This window comes from Pipra filicauda, unplaced genomic scaffold, assembly GCF_003945595.2.
Source record: "Pipra filicauda isolate LSUMZ 115617 unplaced genomic scaffold, ASM394559v2 scaffold7_size6619720_pilon, whole genome shotgun sequence".
Taxonomy (NCBI): domain Eukaryota; kingdom Metazoa; phylum Chordata; class Aves; order Passeriformes; family Pipridae; genus Pipra; species Pipra filicauda.
Genome location: NW_024104976.1, coordinates 4,104,863 through 4,129,531, shown reverse-complemented (window position 1 = coordinate 4,129,531; position 24,669 = coordinate 4,104,863). Strand labels below are relative to the sequence as shown.

The 24,669-nt window shown below is 38.4% G+C and overlaps 2 protein-coding genes across 5 annotated transcripts in view; both read left to right on the top strand.

The window, feature by feature from the left end:
* The first annotated feature begins 567 nt into the window (after positions 1-567).
* DNAAF4 (dynein axonemal assembly factor 4) lies at positions 568-10,321 on the top strand. Of its 3 annotated transcripts, none has more exons than XM_027736872.2 (9): positions 568-1,699; positions 3,947-4,094; positions 4,489-4,622; positions 5,358-5,598; positions 6,303-6,448; positions 6,806-6,915; positions 7,620-7,773; positions 8,785-8,890; positions 9,780-10,321. In XM_027736872.2, exons 2-9 carry the CDS (start codon positions 4,067-4,069, stop codon positions 9,887-9,889), a joined length of 1,029 nt encoding a protein of 342 aa, XP_027592673.1. In that variant the 5' UTR covers positions 568-1,699; positions 3,947-4,066; the 3' UTR covers positions 9,890-10,321. The 3 variants fall into 3 exon arrangements, with proteins under 3 accessions (XP_027592673.1, XP_027592671.1, XP_027592672.1); XM_027736870.2 differs by lacking the exon at positions 568-1,699 and adding an exon at positions 3,209-3,356; XM_027736871.2 differs by lacking the exon at positions 568-1,699 and adding an exon at positions 3,390-3,586.
* Positions 10,322-12,619: 2,298 nt separating this feature from the next.
* Positions 12,620-24,669, top strand: part of CCPG1 (cell cycle progression 1) — a 24,129-nt gene continuing 12,079 nt past the window's right edge. For both annotated transcript variants that reach the window (XM_039390088.1, XM_039390087.1), the window contains exons 1-5: positions 12,620-12,720; positions 16,717-16,788; positions 19,391-19,505; positions 20,428-20,507; positions 20,695-20,902. In XM_039390088.1, the coding sequence (XP_039246022.1) occupies positions 16,729-16,788; positions 19,391-19,505; positions 20,428-20,507; positions 20,695-20,902 (463 nt within the window). In that variant the 5' untranslated portion in view covers positions 12,620-12,720; positions 16,717-16,728. The remainder of the gene's footprint in view (positions 12,721-16,716; positions 16,789-19,390; positions 19,506-20,427; positions 20,508-20,694; positions 20,903-24,669) is intronic.

Genomic DNA, 24,669 nt, shown 5'->3' with positions numbered 1-24,669 from the left:
AGGCAAGTTACCAATCTACTGCCATCCAAACAATGCAAAATATAAGATGATTAAGATTGTTGACATTTAATTTTTTTGTTTGTTTGTTAATAATGATGTGACATTTTTACCTTTCAGAAGAACATATATCAGAATCTGATTCAAGTGTTCTTGGAAAATGTATATGGTAGATTTTGTCTGGCACTGTATGTAACTTTGTTGCTTTCTGTTGTCTGGTTTCAGTTCCTTTTAAAATAAAGATAATTTTTGCGGGGAAGTTGCCTGTTGATTTTTCTGAAGATGATGTAATGCCTAGATTGACTCTTCTACCGTTTTGCCTGGGAAAATGCATTTGGATTAGGTGTAATCCTGCAAGAAACAGTATGAGGTCATACTGATCAGAAAAGACAGTTCCTGCCTCTCTTGGAGAGCCCTGCTGTTCTGTAAAGGTGTTAATCTGAAGTAACTTCAAAGCAGATTAGAATAGGTCTTGCACCTTCAGCCCCATTTCTTTCTTTACAGGATGGGAGGGAAGGCTTGAGCACCATTTGTCTGAATAGATTAATTTTTTAAAAATAACTTTCTGCTCTTGGGAAGAGATTAATCAAGTAATTATTTATTCCAATTTATAAATTTATTACAAAGCTCTTCCTCTTAGTTAAAATGCCAGAACTAACACATACCAAATCACTGCCTTGCCAATACTATTTAAAAGCAACTGTTACAGGTGGTCCCAAGCTACATATGCAAAACATTTTATTGTAATAAACAGAGTCTCATAAAATGTTCCTTCTTTTTGTGAAAGATAGGGAGGGATAAGAGAGAGAATTTAGAAAGGATGGGAGGAAAAAAGGTTAATAATTAAAGATAAGAAAATGTAAGCTATTTAAAGGATTTTTTTCCCCCCATATATTAAAGCCTCTGATGCCATTAGAAGTGAAATAACCCCGGAAAAGATGAATGTGTGTATTAGCAGCTGGAAGGTTCAGAATATTACTAATATTAAGATTTGTGTGGAATGTACATCTCTATCCTTCATAGCACAGGAGATGGGAATTTAGGAATTAGGTTTTTAACTGAATAATTTTTCTTTTCACTATGAAGTTTCTTGCACTGGAAACTTTTCACTACAAACTTCTGACTGATAAGATTAATGCCAACAGAAGAATGGGCCTCTCTTTGCATGTGTGTCATGGTGAGAGCGCAGCCAATTGTCCAGGTAAGCCTGCAATGTGGAGTGTGTGGGACAGAGGAGGTGTTTCTGTAGATGTACATCAATACAAGACTTTTAAGGTTGATTCAAGACCTTGCTGAGTCCCTTTTGTCTCTTTTAGCAGCTAAATCTGCTACTTTGGCATAAAAGTGTGTTAGTGGTATTTGCTGTGTCTTCTGCAAGCTTTGCACTGGAGATCTGGCTTTTAAGTAAATAGACTTTTTGTTGCTGTATTGGAGCTCTTTTGTGTAACTTAAGAAGACCAAATACTGGTAACCAAAACCCTGTCCTGTCTTGTAAAGCATGTATGAATAGTATAGTCCTTCTAGCAGGAATAAATAATAAGCTGCTTCATTTCAGTATATTCTCTGTGATTAAACTAAAAATGACACCTGGGTGACCAAGGCAGAAGACCAGCACTCAAAAAATCTAAGACTTACAGTCCATGAATGAACTTTCCATAACTGAAGGATGTGTTCTGGATGACTACAGCTGCATTCTGGAGTGGTAGGAGATTTTGAGTTACTATTGCATTATAACAATTCTATCCAATGCTGCTATATATTTTGAATACTCTGGGAATGGGGAATTTAATTCACTTCTTGGATTCCAATAGATGCAAGCATTCATCCAGATGATATTGATGTGGGTGAGTGAGGGTGGAGAATAACCCAGAAATCGTATCAGTTACAATGGATTTCTTGCTCTGAAAAAGTTTTAAATATTTGTGATACCTACATTAATATATCTATATCTCTCTCTATATAGAGAGATATACACAGTACTTAAAAGTAACCACTACCATTTAATTGCTTTGGAATATAGGTAATAGAACATAAAAATTAAGTTTTCAGTGATACACATCAGTAATCCTAGCTGATGCGTGCCATGTTAAACTCCATTTTTCTTGGTCATATTTTAAAGAAAAGGGGGAAAACCTAGACTTTTTGGTTCTGGATTTTTCCGAGCAGTTCTAGGTAATGGTATACTTTTGAGGAACTTCCACATACCTGAATTTTTATCCAACTGTGCTTGGCTTGTCTTTCAAGCCTTATTCCTCAGAAGCAGTTACTTTCTATATACTAGACTTTATTTTTGCAGATACAATGTTACTGTTTGTTTGAGGAACGTGGAGCAACAATGTGCAAATTACCTCCTGAGTTTTTGGCATAGACAGTACCGCAGACAACATTGCGAGGCAATAGCATGGAGCTGCCGGTATGACCCAGTTATTTTTAGGGGACATCTGGAAGTTTCAGTGCCAGCACTGCCAGTAGGTTGAGGAAGGTGATCCTGCCTGTGTGCTAAGCCCTGGTGAGGCCACATTGGGAGTACTGTGTGCAGTTCTGGGCTTCTCAGTACAAGAGAGACATGGAGCTCCTGGAGCAGGTCCAGTGGAGGGCAACAAAGTTGGTCAAGGGTCTGGAGAATCTCTCTAAACAGGAAAGCTGAGGGATCTGGGCCTGATCAGCCTCAACAAGAGGCTGTGCATAAATATCTAAAGGGAGGGTGTCAAGAGAACAGAGCCAGGCTGTCAGCCAGTAGAACCAGAGGCAACGGGCAGAAAATGGTACCCTGGAAGTTCAACATAAACATGAGGAAGGACTCCTTTCCTGTGCAGTGACCAAGCACTGGAACAGATTTCTCAGAGAGACTATGGAGTTTCCCTCACTGGAGATATTCCAGAACCATCTGGACACAGTCCTGTGCCATGTGCTCTGGGATGACCCTGCCTGAGCAGGGAGCTCGGACCAGATGACCCACTGAGGTCCCTTCCAGCCTGACTCTGTGTATTGCTAAATCAATCTCTTCTTTTAATATTTTTTTTTTTTACCGGAAATTCTAAACTAATAGCAGTTCGTCTCTTCTCGGAGACGTATTTGGCTAACAGTGGCTGTAAGAGCCGCACTGCGCCCAGGTGTGAGCGATGGCGGCCCGCGCCGTGCCCGGCCCTGCGGGACTCCATGTCCCGGCGTGCGCCGCGCGGGCCGGCCCGGCTGAGGGCAGCGCTGCCGGGGCCGGGGCGGGGCCGCCATCGGCGATGCCGCTGTGGCTGCGGGAGCACCGCTGGCACCAGACCCCCACCGCCGTGTTCCTCTCGCTGCCCCTGCGCGGCGCCCGGGCCACCCCCGCCAACATCTTCTGCTCCGAGCGGTACCTGAAGGTGGGCGGCGCGCCCCGCTCCCGCACGGGCCTTGTGTGGCTGCCCGCGATGTGCCGCGGTACTTCAGAGCTCTGCTGAAGAGCACACGCGCCACACACCATGGCAACGCTCTCGAGCTTATAGTCTTATAGCCTTTATACTCTCCCTCTCTCTGTTAGATGGCCGTCCCGCGACAGATAATGGCTTTACCCCTGCTTGTTCTCTGTGCTAATGCTCTTGCTACTCAACAGGTGTCACCTGCCTCTACTGTCTCATAAATTATACACATCTGCTTATATTATGAATAATAATTCTAATTATGAAGTCCATGGCTTCTGTTGGAGTGCTGAAGAACCAACTTTTTCAATCTCTTTAATAAAGAGGTTGAAATACATTGAAATAATAAAAATATAATCTTGTGAAGACCCACCCTTGAGGGGAAGGAAGCACCTTCCCTGGGCTTCTACAAACCTCCAAACTGGATTCAAAGCACATTAGTTCTGTCAATAGTATGTTTTTCTTGAGATTTACTGTGTGCTTGTGCTGAGTGTTTTGAATATGTGAGAGTTAATTGAAATCAGTAAATATTAGTACAAATTATATTTTTGTAGGTAAGCATCCCTCCCTTTTTATTTGAAGCCATTTTGTATGCTCCTATTGATGACACAAATAGCACAGCAAAGATCGGAAATGGAAACATTTTCTTCACTTTGTATAAAAAAGAACCGGCCATGTGGGATTCCCTGACCCTAGAAAATGGTAAGTTCTCTATTCTGAAAGTTAGATTGCCTGTAAGAAACCCATTCTGAGCCAACGTTTTACAAACTGTAATGTGAAACTCCTGCTGGTAGATATCTGCTCAGTTAAACCTTGTTATTAAAAATAGAAAGTATGTGAGAACAAAGAACATCTACTGAATCTAGCACGTATGAAACAAAACAATGTTTCTTGTAAAACTTATATTTTGTGTGTAAGCAAATCTTGTTTTTTCGGTTTTGGAGATGGGCTTGATAGACACTGCTTTGTGGAATTGGAACCACGTTGCATTTTCCCAGACAAAGTAGCAGAAGGAATCCTGTTTTTATGAATATGATACATACCAGTAGAATTCCAGGCCTAAATGACTAAAATAGTTTTTATTTATTTTTTTAAGCTGACAAGGAAAAACTGCAATATCTAAGAGAGAATGCTGTTCTAAAAGCCCAACAAAAGGCAAAAGAGGAGACAGAAGCAAAAAAAGCTACAAAAGAGGAACACAAAAAATATGCTTTGGAGGCCACAATGAAGGTAGGTTTAGAAGGGGCTCTACAAGACACATACATGTAACAACTGCCAACTAATCTGGCATCTGCTTGGTTAAACGCACTTTAAGAAATATGAAAAGTACTCATTTTTATTATAGTGATGGTTATTTCTTTGCACTTAAAACACATTTATTACCAAATATGAAATTGATACAGAAAAAGTACTTAGAAGTTACCATTTCTATTAGTAATATTAAAGAAAGTTTTTGGTGAGGAGCTCAGATTTTTGGCCATTGAAAGGAGAGTACAGTCATGTAGAAAAACTGTGGTCTTTTGTGGTCTTTGCATCAGTGCAGGCGTTTAGTCATTTAGCACTGTCAAAAATACTGATTTAAAAAAAGAATCTTATTTATTTGTTGCGTTGTTATATTTTATAACAGACTTGCTGTTCATTGTCTTTTTTGTGTTTGCATGTTTGTCATTCTGCTTTTTATGTCTCTTTTAAGATACGTTCTTCAAAATTTTTATGTATGTAAAAATTCTGGTCACTTCATTTGTGTTTAGAAGGATTAGTTAAAAGAATGAGACTTGTAAAGGCTAATCCGAAATGTTTGCTCTCTCAGTCATTTTTAAGCATCTTAGTTAATTCTGCTTCTATGGTCACATTGGTTACACTATGCTTTGGATATGAAACTGGGAAAATAATGGTAGCTTTTACTTAGTCATCTTAGTATTATCAGATGAAACATCTGATCTCAGAGGTTTATTGTTCAAACAGCTAGAAGAAGCAGAAAGAAAAAGAATTGAAGATCTGAAAGAAAAGGAACGGCAGAAGGTCACTGAAGAGTTGGAGTTATGGAAAAACCAGCAAAAAGATGCTGATAAATACAAAAGCGTACAAAAAGAAGGGGAATTACATCAAGAAATAGGGCAATTAAAAGAGAGGAAAAATGAAAAAATGACCAAAACTAGAATTCCTAATGAAGGGACTTCTAAGAGCAGACCCAAACCCACAAAAGGTTGTATGATTTATTCCTCGGTGTTTCTAATTCATCATTTATCTTTGTCTCCACCATACTGAACCTGTTCTATTAGTCTGCAGTTATTTTAAATTATTTTCAGGTACTTTATTGAGCTCAAGCATGTGAGTTCTTAGCACTTGTTTAAGTCTTTGGAAATACAAGAGCAGGTTTTGTTCTAAGCTTTAGAAAAGTAAACCAGAAAGCCTTTCTGAGGGTGTGATGCAGACTTTCTGGGGGTGGAGATCCTGTTACCCTAAGTTTCCTTGCTGCTGCATTTCATAGAAATATAGTCTCCTTTCACTCTCTCTATCCCATGTCTTGGTCCTATGGAGAGCCAATCCAGGGAACTAAAACAACAGAAAATATTTCATTTCTTGTTTGTTTGCTTTTATAGGTTAGTTTTAACTCCTGTGGTTGTCAGAGCATCATACAAGTGACAGAAATAGAGGTGTAAGAGGAGTTTAAGTTCATTTGTGACAGATGCTCTATCATTCCATTTATTTACTGGCTACATTAACAAGAAACATTGTTTGAACCTTCCCTTCAAAAGAACAAGTCTAAACCTTTCTCAGGTTATTAGAGGTTTAATCCTAATGTGTTGCATTCCTAAATTAGGTGTACTTTGGACTTCGGTAGAAAACCAGAAAATTCTCTTTTCCTTGATTTTTTTTTCATTTCCAGTACTCCAATTCTTTTCATAGGTCATGCTTCCTGTAGTATATTTTCACCAAATGTAAAGGAAGAACAGTTACCAGCTCCTCGATCTGCTGCTACAATTAAAGTCAACTTTACCCCACGAGTTTTTCCTACAGCTCTGCGAGAATCTCGCGTCGCAGAAGAGGAGGAGGTAAAGTAGTGAATTGTTTATTGTGTATTCAGTAAGTTGACAAAAATGGTAGCTGTGCCAAGGAATGTAACCTGCGCAATATATCTTCCAAGGAAGGCAGTTGCATTTAAATTAAGATATAAAGAAACAAACAAGTAAACCAAAAAGTATTAGTGATGCAGTAACTTGACTTTTCGTGGTAATAAAATAATTGGGAAACTTTGAACTTTTTCATATCTGACATTATTAAATATTTTTCTCTGTCCAAAATACGTGGCAAATAGAGTTCTTTTGATAGTAGTGAGTGAAGAGATAAAATTCATTTTTGGATTTGAATTTTTCCTTCAGAAATAATGCTTGCCCATTCTGTACTTACAGTGGCTACATAAACAAGCAGAAGCTCGAAGAACAATAAGTGCTGATTTATCTGAGCTGGAAGATTTAAAAGAAGAGGAGAAGAATCCAGATTGGTTAAAGGACAAAGGAAAGTAAGTTAGATTCCACTTGAAGATATATTGAAACTTAATTAATTATTATGGTGTTTGTATACTGTTAGTTTTGATATTTTCTATATATCCTAAACAGAGATGGTGAATGTCTATAGAGTAGTCATAGAAGTCATAATAGAGATTTTATTGGCAGCTTATGGGGTTTGAATCTGATAAAGTTGTGAGACGCAACTGTTGAAGCCCACAATGAACAAAATCATTGTAAACACATCATTCTTCTTTGAAGGCAGTTGAGGCAGTGCACTATTATATCTAGGTGGATTTCCTTTCATTTGAACTCTTTAGGGAGAGGTGAAACATCTGTCTAAAACAAACTGCAGGAATTTTATAAAACTGCTGGTTTATTTATATAGCTGTGTTATACAGAAAGGTTTGATTAGGCAATCAGATACACAAAGCTTTCAAAACTAGTCCTGTGTCTGCAAAACTGTGTCCACCTCTTACAGTTCTTTGCTGCTTGGAAGCAGTGACTTTTTAGTGTGTGTCTATAAGTTGTATTGTCTGCATCAAGTTGGACTGAACTTCAACTGTGATGTTCTCAGAAAAGGCTATAAATGTGCATTTCCAAGGAAAAGATGCTAAAACTTCAAATATTTGCAAATCAATTGTTAGTAATAAGTAGGTGTATATTTTGTGTTCATCACCTTCTTTAAAGTGCACGTTTCACTTTGTTTAACACTTAGCAAAATGTTTGCAATGGGAAACTATCTGGCAGCTGTAAATGCCTATAACCTCGCAGTGAGGCTGAACAACAAGCTTCCCCTGCTGTACCTGAATCGTGCTGCCTGCCACCTTAAACTGAGGAATTTACACAAAGCTATTGAAGATTCCTCTAAGGTATAAAAAGTACTGTCATCTTATGCATTATTGTGGTTTATTACTGTGATGTTTCTGTTTTAAGTGGATCTGTAAATACATATTAGTGCGATTCGGAATTTTAAAATTCAAACTTGATATAATGAAGCCATACTGGAATATTGAAATTTGATAGTGATTAATGAAGTTTCAGAAATTTAAAACAAAACAACAATTAAAAAACTCGAAACCATGCTTCTACACATTTGGGACAAATGGCCATATGTTGACTAGCATGTGTTTCTTTACAGATAAAAATATATACACTTGAAAAGCAATATATACACTTGAAAAAACCCTCAACTTGGAGCAGAAAAAAACCACCAAAACAAAATATACACAGATACCGTTTCTGTTACACTGTGGTGTGCTTCATTTGTTGGAAGGAAAAATAAAGGTGTGGTGGCGATGAGCAGGATACCTTCAAAAAACCCCAACAAACCAGGCATTTTGAAAGAAGGGCTGTATCACCTAGATGTTTTAGCAGCCATTATTTGTGCAATGGGAGGAGTGATCTCAATTGCACCTGAATAATGTGGAGGAATTTTTGCCAGAATTATTATTTTTTGAACTAATAAGTACTTGAATCTTGGTTGTTTGTTGTTTTTTTTTCCCTAGTAACTACTACTAAAACACACGTGCTTTTTTAGGGCTGTCTTTTTTTTTTTTTTTTAAATAACATGGTATGTAATATTGTGTATGAAAACAGAACATTATTTGACTGTAATAAACATTTAACATAGTATTTGTCAGTTTTTAGCCATGGCAGTGTAACTGTAGTTAGCAAACTGGGGTGATGGATACAAATCTTAATGAATAGATTCACAAGCTGTATAGTTTGAATTTGAACAGTTATTTCTATTTCTATTTGAATAGTTATTATGTTACTGTATAATAATAGTAATTAGGTGAGAGAAGTGTGTGTAAACTAGAAAAGCCCTCAAATTATGGCAAATATTCTTATAAATACTTTGGGTGTTCTCATTTCTAAAGGCACTAGAACTGTTGACACCACCTGTTCCTGATAACGAGGGCGCTCGAGTGAAAGCCTATGTGAGACGTGGAACAGCCTTCTGTCAGCTGGAATTATATACTGAAGGTGAGGCCTTGATTTTATGGAAGTGTGCACATGAATTTAGAGTGACAAGCAAGTAATTCTGTTTAGTTCAATGGGACTGCTCACACCTTTATGTTTTCAGGAATGACTTTGAAGGAGCCCTATACAATCTGTTATGAACCTCGATACCACATTCCTTATTTTTTTTTTAATTTTGCTGGCTGATTGCAGTTCCACTTGAAAAATCTTGAAAAAATACCTGAGTTAACAGTGTCCCTACTGAGTTCTTCAAGAGTATCAAGTTAGTTTTGTAAAGCCAATTTCCGAGTGAAAACTGATAATAGAAACTGAAGGAGATTTAAAATGACAGTGTTCAAGTGCTAAGCTTTGGCCATTCTTTACTTTCTTCTATCTATGAATCACTTTGTCATTCCCTTACAGCTTCATTTGCACTTGGAAACCTTGTGAAAAAGACAGTTAAATAAGATTTTACTTCCTGTGCTCATTATTTGCTAACCCCACCCTCAAGCTCTAGTATTCACAGTTCATGTCTTCTTTTCCTTACTTCCACATATTAATTTCTGTCATTCATTTTTCCTCTCTTCTGCAGAACACTCCTGTCATGCACAGACATATATATATATTGGTATATATATGTAAATGAAGAGACTCTGCTTTCATGTTTGAAACCCTGAAAAGTTTATGTAGTAGAGTGTTTCCACTAAAATGTTTGTAAAATAATATAAACAAAATATAAGTTTATTTACTGACAAAAGGTAAATCTGGTGTCATTCTGATTCCATCATCTTAAGAGTAAAACTCAAAATCAATACTTCATGCTTATGACTAGGGAACAGTTATTTCCAGGTGGTTGCTAAAGAGGATGCTCTTACATTATTGATTGACATTCTTATTAATGTATCTATATTAGGTCTCCAGGATTATGAAGCAGCTCTCAAGATTGATCCTAAAAATAAAAATATAGAAAAAGATGCTGAGAAGATTCGACACCTAATTCAAGGAACAATGCAAGGTTCTTAATTCAAATAAACATGAAAAAAAGAAACTCTTTGGCAGAGATGCCTTTTGAGAACATCAGAAGGAATCTTATTTCTTTTCAGTATGTGTTAACTAAATATTTTTTGTGCTTCACTCAAAACACCTACAGAATTGGTAATGGATTGGACATATTAATTATTTTTTTTTAAAGTATAGTATTATAACAACCATAATTAGATATATTTTATCTCATTTTGATACAGTGGTCATATTTTTGCTTTTTGTTAGCATTTGTATTACCCTGAAAATCTGAAACACTGGGTTTGAAGCTGTTCCATTATGTTAAGGGTTCTTTCCAAGCTGTGACCATTTCAACTACACTTCTTTCAGTAGCAGTTTTAGCAGACTTCTGTTTCCTGAATACCATTTATGACTGATTTCTGTCTTTATAATAAAATATTTTTTATGCATATATATATATTATTTTGTGCAAATTCTGTACTTTTGGAACAGGGAGAAGGTTGCTTCCAGCTGCTTTAGTTAGAGCCTTGAGAGGAGTGCTGAGGTGAGTCAGAAATGTCTGGTGTAGTTGCTGTCTGTGCTTTCCTACAGATACCTATTGCATTGCTGGAAGGGGCTGCAAATACTCTTTTATAGCAGCTGGAAGGAGGGCAGTGCAGGAGCTTTAGTGCCTCAGTTGAGTGTATTGCTATACTTGCCCAAATATGCCTATTTTATATAATTACTGTGGGGAAGTGAGGGCTAAGGAGGAGACACACAGGCAATGGGAGAAAGAAAATGCAAAGGAGCAAGTGCTGGTTGTAAGTTCACCATTTTTTTCCCCTTAAAAGGGAAGCAGATGTGCTTGGTGGCATGAACAGTATCTGCCTGTTTCATCTGATCATGTTGGGAGCAAATGCATGTTAAACCTGTAACTTCAACACCTGAGCTGATGGTGTGTTCACCATATCTGAGCCATGTACATTATGTTGGTATTTAATCTCCTCAGATGTAAGAATACAGAGACCGACTTTTAAAACCAGAAAATACTTAAGTTAGAACAAGTAAACCTTCAGGTCAATGTCTCTTGCACCTAACTCTTTCTAAAGTTAGAGTTCCACATTTATGAGACCAGTTGCAGAGTTTTATTTCTGTGGGTTTAGGTCTGATTCAGAGAACTGCATCATCAAATAGGCTCCATCCTTTTTGATACATCTTATTCAACCCATCTTATTCAGCATTTCAAGTAACAGGATAAAGCATTTCAAATTTGTTGAGTGTTTGTGGTCAGAGCAAATATTGCTCAAGATGTGTATTGAAATACATGCATGGTGGAGAGTGAGGAACTTAACACTTTGACCTTATTTAGTAAACTGTGGACAGTGATAATTTGACTTATGATGACTATGGAGGATAATACAATTTGGACTTTGCATTGATTTCTGCATTAGTGATAATCTTGAGCATAGAAGATAACATAAGTGGCAGAAATAATTAGTATGGGTAATAAATATAGGAATGAGATTAAGAATATAGTGAAGCTTTGTGGATGACGTGTTTTAGTTTCGACTTTTTCTAATATACAGAAATATGAAAAATAGAGGCCTAAAGAAACATCCAAGTGACTGTACTTACTCATGTTCATGTGCATGAATTTTTATTTTTATTCTTTTCCCCTGTAGGGAGTGAGTTAACATATGACAGGTACTTCTTAGTCTGTTTATGGAAAGTGCTCTAGTGCTGTATTAATGAGCGTGTGGTAAAACTGCACCAAGGAACCTCCCTTAGTGTTGCTGAGCAAGCCATTTACAACCCGCTGTTCTTCAGAGGTGCCATGAATCTTTTTTGTTTGTTTCTCAGTCATGTAAGATATGAAGAAAACGTTTAAGCTGCTAGCTTAGATAAACCTCGAGTAAGAAATTCTGACTTTATTACTGAGGCCTGTTGTTGTCTCCCATATATGTTTTGTTCCAGTATTAGGGCACTGTTGGGACCTCAGTCTCTGGGATTTCGCATCTGCTCTGTGCTGTGCCTGTTGATGAGATGGGGTCTAGGTGTTTGGTGGGGGTAGGCAGCCTTACCCCCAGTCTGAGTGGCTCTCAGGACAGGACAGCTTCTCCTGGAGCAGCATGGCCTGTGCTTCTGGGAGACTTTCCCAATTAGTTAATTCCTAGTCACCAGTTTTTCCACCTGAGACTAGAAGAATCACATATTTGTGGTCCACATAAGGCACTTTTTTTTTGGGGGGGGGGGCGGGGGCACGTTTTGGAGTGTTCTTTGGGGCTTTTTGTTGGTTGATTGTTTTGTTTGTTTTTTGGGATTTGTTTTGCCATGCTTGTTTGTTTGTTTGTTTTTTTTTTTTTTTGGGGGGGGGGGGGGGGGCGGCGTGTGTGTTTGCGTGACTTGTTTGTTTTTTCCCTTTCCCTAAGTATAAGCGTTACTGGCAGAGTCCCCTCAGCGCCGGGCTGTCCCTGTGCCCGGTTATCCCCTGATTCCACCAGCACAACGCCCCCGCCGTGAAGGTGCCTCTGAGCGACCTCCCCCTGTCACAAACGCGGCCGGTGCCGCTCGGCCCGAGCTCGGCGGCGCGGCGTTGCCATGGCGGTGACCGGGGCGGGCCGGGCGCTGTGCTCCGTGGGACGCTGTTTCCCGGGTCGCTCTGTGGGCACCGCGGTTGCCGGGGCTCTGCGCTCGCCGAGCTCCCCGGGCGCTGTGGCCGCCGGGCCGCGGGGGGCGCGGGCCGCGCTCTCCCGGGTGCCGCGGGCGCCGCCCCGCGCGCAGGCGCCGGCCCGGGCGGGCCGGGTTGTTTGTGACGGCGTCAGCGGCGGCCGCGGCCCCTCGTCCGTGCCGGGCCCCGCGGGGGCCGCGCTCAGGTAGGCGGCGGGTCTGGCCCGCAGGGGGGGCCGCGAGGAGCTCCGGGGGGCTGCCGTGGGCAGGGGCTGCCCGGAGCGGGGCACAGCCCGGGGCCGGGGCAGCCGTTGGTGCTGCGGGGAGCGGGTGAGCGGGGCCGTGCGGGGCGGCCGCGCTGCTGTGCGGGGCCGGGCGGGGGTCACTGCGCGGGGGTCACCGCCGTGCTGGCCCCGGCCCCTGCCCTGGGCGCTGGCGTTCGCCAACTTCCTTCCCTCTCATCCTGAGCCGCTGCCGCCCCGGCTGATGCAAGGTGCTGTGTTTCATAAACAGCGGCGCTGTGTCTTTAACCGCGCTGGCCCCGCGCCGCGCTCTGGTTCAGGTGCAACAGGAGCACCTGTGCGAGAGCAGCCGTGGGTACTGAGCAGGGAATGCCCGGCGCTGGCGTGGCCTGGCTTTCAGAAGCCACACTGGTCTTGCTGAAAATCATAGCCTGTATGGGTTGCTAAATATATTCCTAGAGAAGAATGTTACTGTGGGGGAAAAAAAATGCGACTTAGCAGAAATAATAAACTTGCAGGAGAACCTTGAAGAGTAATGCCTCTAAACCTGGTTTTATTTCTGTTGTGTAACAAAGAAGCTATTGTGGAAGAGAACTGTGAGTTTTTACTTGCAGTGACAGCACAGCAAACTCCACAGAACACATTCACATTCCTGTTGGTGCCTGTTACTCATCTTTGTCAATGCTTATTGAAGGTTGTTTTTTTTGCATCTAGGAAATCCTCTTTTTTTAAATGCTAGAACTTAAGGGTTTGTTTGGATTGGAGTGGTTATTCTTTCTGAGTCTGGTATTTATTCTGCTTCACAGTGGATAAATAGGATGTGGTATCTCATGTTTATTTTTATATAGATAACTGGGATAACTGGTGTTAGGTTAGCAACAATACATATGGCTGTAAGCTTTCACACCTTATGCTTCTGGTTTGCATTTCACTAAGTTAGGAAAATAGTTCACACTTCTGAATCCCTGCCCCTCCAAATACGTTAAAGTTGAACTCTGAATATAATGGATATTTATTTTGACTAGATAGAAATAAAAAAGGTGGTGGCAGTAGTGGCAACGAAGATATCTAGTGAGAATACAAAACCAGTGAAACTGTGTGTTGGGGGTGTGGGTTTTGTTTTTTCTTTTTTTCCCCTAAGTCTTTCCTTCTGGCTTAGCCTGACCTACAGGAGATGTGTGACACTACTGTATCCTCGAGTTATCCCTGCTGTTATTGGACTGGAACCCATTAATGTCACCTGGATTCGTTAGGAAGTTTGCAGGCTTTATGTCTGTTTAATTCCTTAGTAGCTCAAAGCTACTTTTTCCAAATAACTTGCATTCAGGAAGTGCCAGCCATATCCAGCACCTTTAGGCTGGTAGGAAAAGCATACTGGTTCTTACTGGATCTTTGTCATTTGGTGGAGAATAAGGCTGGTGAAGTTTTTGTGAGTGGATCAGTTTAGCCATTCGGTTCAGATTGGTCTTCTGTATTTCAGTTTACTTAAGGGACTGCATTTGACCTCAGATTTAGTTATGACTATGTGTGTTATTAACCTCTTACAGAAATAAGCTGTTTAGCTGATGATTGAGGTTCAGGAACACCATACCTAGGTAATTTTTTTATTAAAGTTTTTTAGGCTGTTTTCATCTTTTAGAGCTAACTAATTATTAAAATGCCTTACTTTTGATAACTGTTTTACACATGTATGTTTAGTGAATGTACTTGTAGGAATGCATTGACCCTAGAGCTGCCCTTCAGTCTGATGCCAAGCTATCTATGTATCATCGTTTGGCTAAATTTAGCAATTCTACCCGCAAACCTCAGTGTTTTTGTAATTATTCCTTTATTCCTTTTTTATTCCATTATTTTTCTTGATACTAAAAACTTTTCTATTTTGGACGCTGATCACCTGTATGCAGTTACACACTATTAGTATAATATTCTGGTTGAATACAAGATAAATAACTTTTAACTCAAAGTCATGTATCAAAGTGAGCAAGTAATAGAAAATAATGATTGTTTGTCTGCTTTTTTTACTATTTTTTGATGATGTCAGTACCCACACAGTTAGGTCCTGAAACTTGTGTTTGGGAAGGGAAGATGGATGTTTACATGTGCATTCAGTAGAACTGAGTTTATGCAGTGCTCAGTTACCTGCCAGTCTGTGCTGTGGATGGGGAGGGAGAGCAGGATGGCATTTGTGTTAACTTAGCCAGGGCCCAGGAGGAAATGCTGCAGTAGCTGAAGGAAGACAGATGTTACAAAGTCCAGCACAGAGTCCGCTGTTAAAATCTACCCTTTCAACATCTGCAGATGCACTTGTATCAGAAACTGTACTGGTGACCTGAAGTTATCCTTTAAGAGTTCTCTTCACTTTTTGCAGCATAGCCAGTGATGTTTCTGACAGGTGATGAGTTCTGGGGCTGGTAATTACCTTCCTCTGAAAGGAATGCTGCTGCTGCTGGATGCCTGGTCAAATTGACAATAATTAATGACAGCAAGCAGATGTCATTGTCACTCTGGAACACAGTCTTTGCCACTTGGGCATTTGTTATTTTCAAGATTGAAGAAGTATGATTTTTAAATAGATCACGATTAAAAAAATTTTTTTGATCGTTATATGCTGTATGATAGAAAAAAACCCAAACCAAAATACATCCCCCCTACTTCCCCCTCCCAAACCTAACATTCCCTAATTGAGATTCCAGGAAAAGCAATAATGAAGGAAGAAAAAGATCTGCAGGAAAATGACAATCATATTCAAACTAGGGCTTTATAAAAAAAATAGAAATTCAGTTTCTTTGTAAGTTTGATACCTAAGTTGATTATTAGTGAATATTTTTGCCTTATAAACTGTGGTTGTTATGGTCATCACTGCCTTTTTTATAGAGGTACTGTAGATATGTTAATTGAAGTTAATGAGAAAAAAGCGTTATCTTAGAAAAACATACAATAACGACCATAATGCAGAGATAGGAGACAGATGTTCACTGTATTTTGTAAGAAAACTAAATGGAATTGAAAGTTTTGTATTTTGTTGTGCCAGTTTCTGGCCATACCAGTGTATTTGGACGTTCTCCTTCAAGGTTTGTGTATATTTTCAGTGTTAACAAACTGGGAGTAAAGACAGGGGAATAAAGTAGAGTAAATTAATTTAAACACATAGGTGCTTTTCTCTGTGTTCATACTGGAAGTAATTAGGTGTGGGAAATAAAGCAGGTGTCTGAAATTCTCCGAAGTTTTATTGAACCGTGATTTCTTTTGCTGTTTTATTACATTGATGCACAGTGAAACAGGCAATTGATTGGAAATTGCTCAGTTTTGGGAAGATTTTCACCAAGATGAATCTATAATGAATTTTATTTAACAACTTGATATATTTTTATTTCAAGGAACAAGAAATGCATTAAAGTTCTTTTTAAAGTCATTTTGCTAGTTAAGGACCTCAGAAATTGATCTGAATATGCAACAATCATGAATATTCTGTATTCCTGGTAAATTCCTGGTAAAAAGGGGAAAAAATAAACAGGGAGCTGCAGCTGGGCAGTTTTCTTCTGAAAATAACTCCCAAAGTCCCAGTAGTATTGTAACAACTAAAATTTGTACTTCAGGTTATTTTCATGCTGGTTTTGTACTCGTCAGGTACTCTCTCAATTTTCCTCGGAATCAGTGCATTTTAGAGCACTTGGAAGGAGTGAAAGAAATAAAACGTTACTTCTGCTCAGTAGTTGGAGAGAAGTAGTCTCAGAAGATTCTAATTTGTGTATTCTCAAAAAACCCACAGTGTTTTTCTTGAATAAACTGTAGTTCCTGTGCATGTAACAATCCAGAAATTATTTCCCATACTGAGTCATCTCTAAAACAATGATACTACAGACAAATTTTAACTTCGATTATTGATTTATTGACTACCTTTGTGTGTATGTGTTTGCTTTGTGTGTCTTGCATATTAAAAGAATCTACTTTTACTTGCAGTGTGTTTTGAAAATGTCTGAAAATTCCAGTGACAGTGATTCCTCCTGCGGCTGGACTGTCATCAATCACGAGGTACCAGTTTCAAATTAGTAAAGTTCTCTCAGTTTCAAAAGCAGAAGAGAGCTGGTCTGAGGCTTATAAATGTTGGACCTTGGTTCCGTTTCTGTTGGTAGCAAGCTGGTATTTAAGAGAAGGTTAAAACTTCTTTTCCTTGTTTTGGGCTGGATGGACAAGTTGGAATCCTGTCACCAAAAGAAACAGAAAACTCCTGCACACCAGGCAGGATAAAGGAGAGCACAGGCTGCTGGACTCTGCTCAGATAAAAGGGAAAGGGTTTACAAATTGACTACAGCAGTTGGATTACTCAGCTCTGAGTTGCAGGCTTTGTTTTCATTCTTGGGATGGTTATTTTACACTGTAACCGCAAATGAATTATGCAGTCTAAATGAGTTAACATAACACAAGGTTATGGGATGGCAGGGGTTTGTCCAGCCAAAGCAGAACAGATTTCTGTGGCATAGAGATTTTCTGTTCCTGGTTATTCTTTCCTGGTTCAAGGAAATAAGAATGGGGAAGTACTGGTGTTTGGGAGCTGCCATTATCAGCATTCTCCTGGTAAGACCCCTTTGAATCTTGGATGTGAAGGAGGTAGAATGGATGAGATGGGTGGGTACCTTCACACAGGTGTTACCCAGGAAGGGGGTGATGTGGACTTCTGTATGCTTCAGTGAAGTGGTTTGGATATTTAGGCAGGAGATAGAGCTGTGGCTTAGACAAATTTGGACTACTGTAGTGTTAATTTCTCACATATCATTGTGACCTGTATTGGTGATGACACAGTGGAATCCGTTTCTGGATGTGTTTTGCACTGAGTTAAGAGAGGCAAGAAATGGCCATTGTCCAGATTGTGACTGCAGAGAACTGACAGCTCTGTGTGCTGAACTGAGTGTCTGCTTTAGACAGAGAGGCAGTGCTGTGTATTGTTGGACTACTCTTGAGAAAGGACTTGCTAATTTTGTGTAGGAGGGTAGTGAGGTGATAATATCTTTTCTTGACCTCTTTGCTGTTACTGAAATGGAAGGGTGATGGAGGTCCAGCAACAGATACAGTGAATCAGAGTTCATGCATTCACACCAGCCTGCATGTCTTAAAGAAAAGGCCACCTTACCCTATACTCAGGTAGCCTGGTTTCTTGGAATTTTAGCTAAAATTATAATCTGTTTTAAGCACTATTCCTAATGTCTACCTTGTTGTAGAACCTGGGCAGACTGAATTTTTGTCATTCTTTTCCTTATTCACAATTTAAGAAACGACAGTAATGGTTCTTTCACACCAGAGAACAGTTGTCACATAGTAAATCTGTATACCTATCAATAAATCCCAGCCAAGCCAAAACCCCCAAATTAGTTTGTATTTTCTTTCCTGAGATTTCTCTCAGATTTTAGTTAGTTACTCATAATTGAGTTGTGAATTTCTGCACAGTTTTTGAGATTAAAACTGTGACACTTCTGTAGACAAAAAGAAGACAGATAGTTTGATGGTTTACTAAAACAGGTAATTTTTGACGCTGTTTAAAAAAGGAACATACATTCTGCAATCACATTACAAAGTTATCTTATGCAGTTCTTTTTGAGGTATCTAATCTTTGTGAAGTACAGTCTCCTCTTATAAATGAAAGCATACGTGTTTGCTCGAGTCCCTGAAATGAGACATCCAGGCAAACTGATCTGGAAGTATTACTACTACTGTAATTTCACACTTGCTGTTGCGAAAATAACTTATCTCTGTTTACAAAAACAGCTCAAGTTATTTATGGATCACAGTGACTTAGTATTTTTCAGTTATGTTTTGCATGTTTGTGGTTTTCTAGAACCTTACTTGTGTTCCATCAGTGCTTTTAAAGAAAAATTACAATATAAAGATTAAATATTTGGAATTGTCAAGCATGTTGTTTGCCTTTAGTGCCCTGGTCTCCTAGCATTGTTAATCTTCAGTTCCTGTAGTGCTCTGAGGGTGTTGTTGACTGGCAGCTGACTAATAACTAAGACTCCTTTCTGGATTAAAGACAGAAATCTAATTTAGAGTTTGTATAAATATTTGTTTTCCTCGTGTCAAGGATGTACTATTAAAGCAGCCATTCAAATTTGCTGACAGGAACTGAGATGGAGGAAAGTTATACATAGTTTTTCCTGGTAATAGCATTTATTGATGTTCATGGTGGTACTCTTGAAAGTTCCATTTTGGGGAGGTGATGTGTACTTACATAAAATACATGGACATATGTGCAAGAATTAGATCCCATATTCAGAACCTTCCCTGTTTCTCTAAATTCCATTTAATGAACAGGTCTAATAAAGGTAATAAAAATAGTTATTTAAAATACTTAGCATAGTTATTAATTGATGCCTTAATTGCTGTCCTTTTTCCCCCTAGAATTGTCCTCTGACTTTTTTCAGCCTTGGTCATGAGTATTACACACTAACAGTTGTTTTCCTCTAGTTAATGACTTGGTGTTTCACTTGCTTTTTTTTTGCTCAAAATTTTCTTCAGTTTTAAAGGTTATTGTTCTTCTGTTTTTATTATTAATGTTCTGTTTTCTCTGTAACCTTTTTCTCCTGCTTTAGTGTTGGAAACCCCAGTAACTGTAATGTCCATTTAAACTCTTCACCTTCAGGGTTCTGACATAGAGACAGTGACTTCAGAAAATGGAAGCACAAATGATAATCATGAGTTTGTTTCAGAAGAATATGTTTCTTTGCAAGAAGAGGAGCAAGCAGTTGATTTGCAAGGTAAGATATTAAAAAAGGAGCCGTTTCATGAAATAGATAAGTATCTATTGTAGCATTGGCACAAAATTAGAAACTCACAGTTTCTATACTTTGCAGACCTCTGTCAAAGTACTTGCTTCCTCAGTGTCATGGAAAATATTCAATCATCACCTTATAAAAGTATCTTTTATTGAAATAGATGAATGTCTTTTATTTTGTCAATACTTTGGATGTGTTATAGAATAGTGTGCACTGATGCTGTTGGAAGATAGTTTATGGAAGTGTTATTGATAAAAGAAGTATTCCTTTATAATGTCATAGATCAAATAAGAATAAATCGGAAGGAACAGTCAATCCTTGTACTGCTAAAAAATAACATTGTGACACTGTGTTAGCATTTCTTGAGTTGGAAGTGCAAGTCTGGTGCATATTAATATAATGAAAATCCTTCCACTTAATTACTAAATTTAATACTACTGCTGTGTTATTGCTCTAAGACTATTGCTGTGAGAACACAGACATGACAGGTTCAGTGTGCAGTTGACTAAATTTGGCTATGTTTCCAAATTCCTAACGTCTCCATGTAGAAACAGGATTAGACACAGAAACTCCAATGAATAGCTGGAAAATACTTGAATTACCCCAGCATAAAAATGTACTGTAGTATCAGCTTACAATATAGGGTTGTCTTTTTTTCTACCTGTGCTTTTCATTTATAGGTTACTTGCATTATGATCAGTATGAGAATTTGGATTTAAGTGTCCTGGATTCTGATATTTATGGAAGTATGTTAAAAACAAGATTTAGTGCCTCTGATACAAGCACATAATAGAAATCTGTCACAATTACATTTATTTTATGGGGTGTGGGCATAATTTGGGGTTACTGGTTTTAATTTCATGTTTGTTTGCTTGTGTTTTTTTTCCTCTTTTTATTTATATAGCTCAGTGCAGCAATGATGAAGAGATACCAGTGGTAGATAACACTGTGTCTGGATTTGAGGAAACTCAGACAGTTCCAGAGGTAAAGTACATTCTGTCATTCAGAAGCTTCTCTGAGCCCCATCTGACAATGGCAAGAAATGTTTTGAAGGCATTAAAATGAAGATACAGATTTTTCCTTTCTTAAAGTTTTAACAAATCTCTTTTTTTTTTTAAATTACTTTATATTGTGTATACCTGAGTAATTTTCACACTGTCCCTTTCCTCAGGAAAAGAAACAAAAAATTCCTGACGATGGGTCCTGCGTTGGAACTATTAGCGATGATTCTGACATTGTTACACTTGAAGCTCCAAAACCAGAAGAAACTCAGAGTCAGGAGGAAGCTCCAGCAGACGGTGAAGAAGCTCACAGTTCAGAGGATTTTAACATGGGTTCCTCCTCTAGCAGTCAATATGCATTTTCCCATGTAGAAACTGGTAAGAGCAGGAAATCACTAAGCAACTGTGTGCGAAAATATCACCAAAAAAAGACCCCAAACCAGTCTTTGCTTAGGGAACCTTCTTTGTGTGGAGAGGGGGAAAAAATGGTGTCCAAGTATTTGGAGTCTCTAGAAAACTTCAGGTGCCCTCACACTAAAATTTTGTCTGAATGTATGTCTGCAACCTTTTTCTTTGGAAGTGATCTGTCCCATTAAGCATTCACTATTTTAAACAGAAAGTAAATTTGTAGCCTATCTTGAAGAAGTAAAATTCTCCTGGCAATTTTTTTGACTTTTATAGAGTTGGCCTAAATGAGGAGCATCTGGGAGAGAAATGATTTTTGGTGCCATGAGGACTAATAGCAGCATGACTACAAAAATTTACCTTCATAGCTACATAGCATATATATATATAAGATATTCTCAGTACTTGGTTGGAATAATAATCATATTCAGGAGGAGTGATATGAATATTGGTTCAGTTAAAAACAAACAAACCTCTAAAAGAACAAAAAAACCTCTTACTGTTGTGTTGCTCTTCTCTAGTTCTGCAGTTTTCCTCTATGATTCTTTTTGGCTGCTTGTTTGTGGTCTTTTCTGTTCCCTTTATGCTCTGTAGCAGTTTTGTATTGCTGATTGTTACTCTTCAAATTAAGTTTATTTCAAGAGCAGGATTTTACTTAAAATACTGTTTTATCTTAGAAATAGGATGCAGCATCCTTAAATGTTTATGTATCTGTTTAGTATCCATTGGAAACAGAAAATGACAGCATCTAGTTATAACCAGTGATGATTCGTAACAAAGCAGTTGCCTTCTTTGTCTTCTGGATGACCTGACTTAATTTCTAATTTAAAATTTAGTTGACTTTCTTTTTTTCTTTTAGGATGAGTTCTAAAAATGCCTTTTTTTTTCCCCTCTGTTTTTGTACACAAAAGTCAGTTGGCTGGAGAAGCTGAGGAAGATTCCTGATTGTGTAAGGGGATGGGGAAATGAGGTGAAAGAGCATGTGTCTCGCAGTCTTCCTTTCCAAGGTGGTGTGATTAAATTTGATCAGCTTGTGTAAAGCTGATTGCTTATGGCTTGCATGGAGTGTTCTTACAATTTTTAGTAGCAATCTGACTTGATCTTATAGTACTGATATTCCAGAGAGATGCTGAAAGCCAGTCCTCGCTGGAGAATTGGCTAAGCTGTCAGTGCTTTATTTGGTGTTCAAAAAAACTGTTAATCTTGCATGGAGATTTGGAACAGACATCAGTGAGGTTTGTACTACGTTTTAATGTATGTGCTTGACTGTTTAAATTAATGGTTCCTGTTGGATTCCAAATCAGTGTGTGACTGGCAAAAATAATTTCTTCCTTCTAACTTAAGCTGATTTCAGCATGGTGTCTGGTACTGCTCAGTCAATTGATCAAGTATTGCAGAAAATATCTGGAATGCTTTTGCAATTATTTTAAATGCCAAAGTTTTAGCAGTTGACATTTTCATGGTACTTTTTGGCAATGGAAATCTTTGCTATCCACTTCCTGTTGGGTTTTCTATTGTGTTGGAAAAACTTCAGATTTTTTTCTAATGTAGATACTAAAATGTTCTACAAGGATTTTCTGCCGCCTTTATTTGCAAACCAGTTCCTGTTTAGACTGTCTTCACCATGCAGACAGAAATGTTTTAATACTGCTTCATGAATGATGTTAAACGAGCAGAAGTGCTCATATGCTGCAGTGAATTGTATCTGGGCTTGAGTCATGTCTTGCAGAAATGTCAAGGAGAATCACATTCTTAACTGATGTTACTTCACCTGGTTTCTGGTGTAGATCTGACACTTAGTAGGAGCTAGAATTTTGGACTGCTGTTGCATCACTCCTTGTTTCATCTGTAGTCCTTTCCATCCTGGGATTGTCAGAGTACAGCTTTGTACTGAGTCCTTACAGCAGCTGTAAGGCAGGGTCGTGCTGGTCTAAAAGTGTAATTGCTGTTGACAACTTGCCAATAAGTGCTTATGAATGGCTCTAAGTGTCTTACAGCATTTTGCTTTCTGATTGTCTTTTTTTTTCCCTTTTCTATTCTTTGCTGTCCAGTGTATATCAAAGATTTTCTCATTTGTCTAGAAGCAGCTTGTTCCTTAAACCACTTTTGTATTCCTCGTGTTTAAGTTTCTTCAGTTGTTGAAAACGCCCAAGAAACCCCACAGATAAGCAATAGTAACACCTGTCTTACTAAGTCTGTCCTGTATATTCCTCTGTAATGTCTGACCTCTGCATTCTAGTAATGCATTCCGAATGCTTGTCTTTATTTTCCAGGACTGGGGAAGTGTGCATCTGCTTAAATGACTGATTTTAAAATAGTGTCCTTCTGTACCAAGTTATATAAATTCATTTAAGACTCTGGATATCTAAGTCGCTGTTTAAGTGATTTGTCTTTATTGCAAAGTCTGCTTGGTTGGTTTGGCTTGACTAATTGACTAAAATGGATTTTTTTAGGAAGGGGGAAAGCTGTCTTCCATTATCTGGCATGTTGCTTGTCCATGGACTCAGAAATTAGACATATATTCCATATACTAGTTGGTAATCTTTTCTGTGCTTGATGTAATCACTTCTATCAAGTTGTGATTTATTTTAAGTGAAGAATCTTAAGTGGTAATGCTTTTTTATAGGTGATAGCTAGCACTGCTTGGCATTCTTGTCTGTTCAGTGATGTGTGCGTGGCTTTGCTCAAACAAATGATTTCTCAGTTGTGAACTGTTCAAGGACAGTAACTCTGTACTTATATTTTTACATTTTGAGTGATGATCTTTGATATAAGAATGAACAACCATATTTCTAGAAGGGACATTAGTACTGTGTGATTGTGAGCAGCAAATTTGGTGTCCGAGCAGGAGCACTTTGTCATGTGCTGGAGGCTTCATTGATCAATCCCATTGAATCCATTTCAGGCATATAAATGAGGTACAGCAATGGAGATACTTGAAAGCTACTTTTTTAATATACTATTGCTTCCCCTTACACTTGAAAGTTATGCTTTTAAAGGAGGGAGATGAAATAATAATTACTTATGCACTGGATTATTTGAATTCATTTACAGTATATGCAGCAAACACTTGTACCACTAATGGGAACAAGCAATTACAGCTCAGTTGTTACTTTCCTGGTTAGAATATATGGCTTTTGGGCCACAGACATATGAACATGCAAATGGTATCATAAATTTTACAAAAATGCTGTAAATGATATTTTTTAGGGTTAGAATTTGTTCTTATCTCAGATCTTGACCAATTCAATTTACCAAAACATCAGTCAGGTAATACAAGTGTTTTGGGTTAGGAGTGTTAGGGAAGGACAAACAGAAAAGCACCTGAGCAGTTATTTTCCTGTGCAGCAGTGGTTGAAAATGGCTTTTTTGAAAGGCAGGTAAAGATGTTAATAGGTAGTATGTGGCAGACATTAAAAGTAAAAAAATTGTGTATTTAAATAAATTTGTATATTGACTTTGAATATTTCTAATAGCTACATTAATAGAATTTTAGTGGAATTTTGTCTGCAGCTGCATGTAGGTCACAGAATGAAGTTTTTTGAGAGAATATAATAAAACCATGTTTGTCTTCTAGGAGGCTTTCTTTTAGCGAGCCTTTATGTTGCTCTTTTATTATTAAATAGTTCAGTCTTCATAGGTGCAAGAGAAGGAAAACTGAATTCCTAACCTTTCTACTTCACAAGAATTTGCAGAGGCAGTACATGTAGATGCTTTAAGAGGCGGAATTTTCTGAAAGA

Bases quoted from the DNA above. Each gene is read 5' to 3' on its own strand.
- DNAAF4 (XM_027736870.2), top strand. From the start codon at position 3,234: ATGCCGCTGTGGCTGCGGGAGCACCGCTGGCACCAGACCCCCACCGCC. The intron at 4,623-5,357 runs GTAGGTTTAGAA...TTGTTCAAACAG, and splicing joins CTTTGGAGGCCACAATGAAG to CTAGAAGAAGCAGAAAGAAA. The intron at 6,449-6,805 runs GTAAAGTAGTGA...CTGTACTTACAG, and splicing joins GCGTCGCAGAAGAGGAGGAG to TGGCTACATAAACAAGCAGA.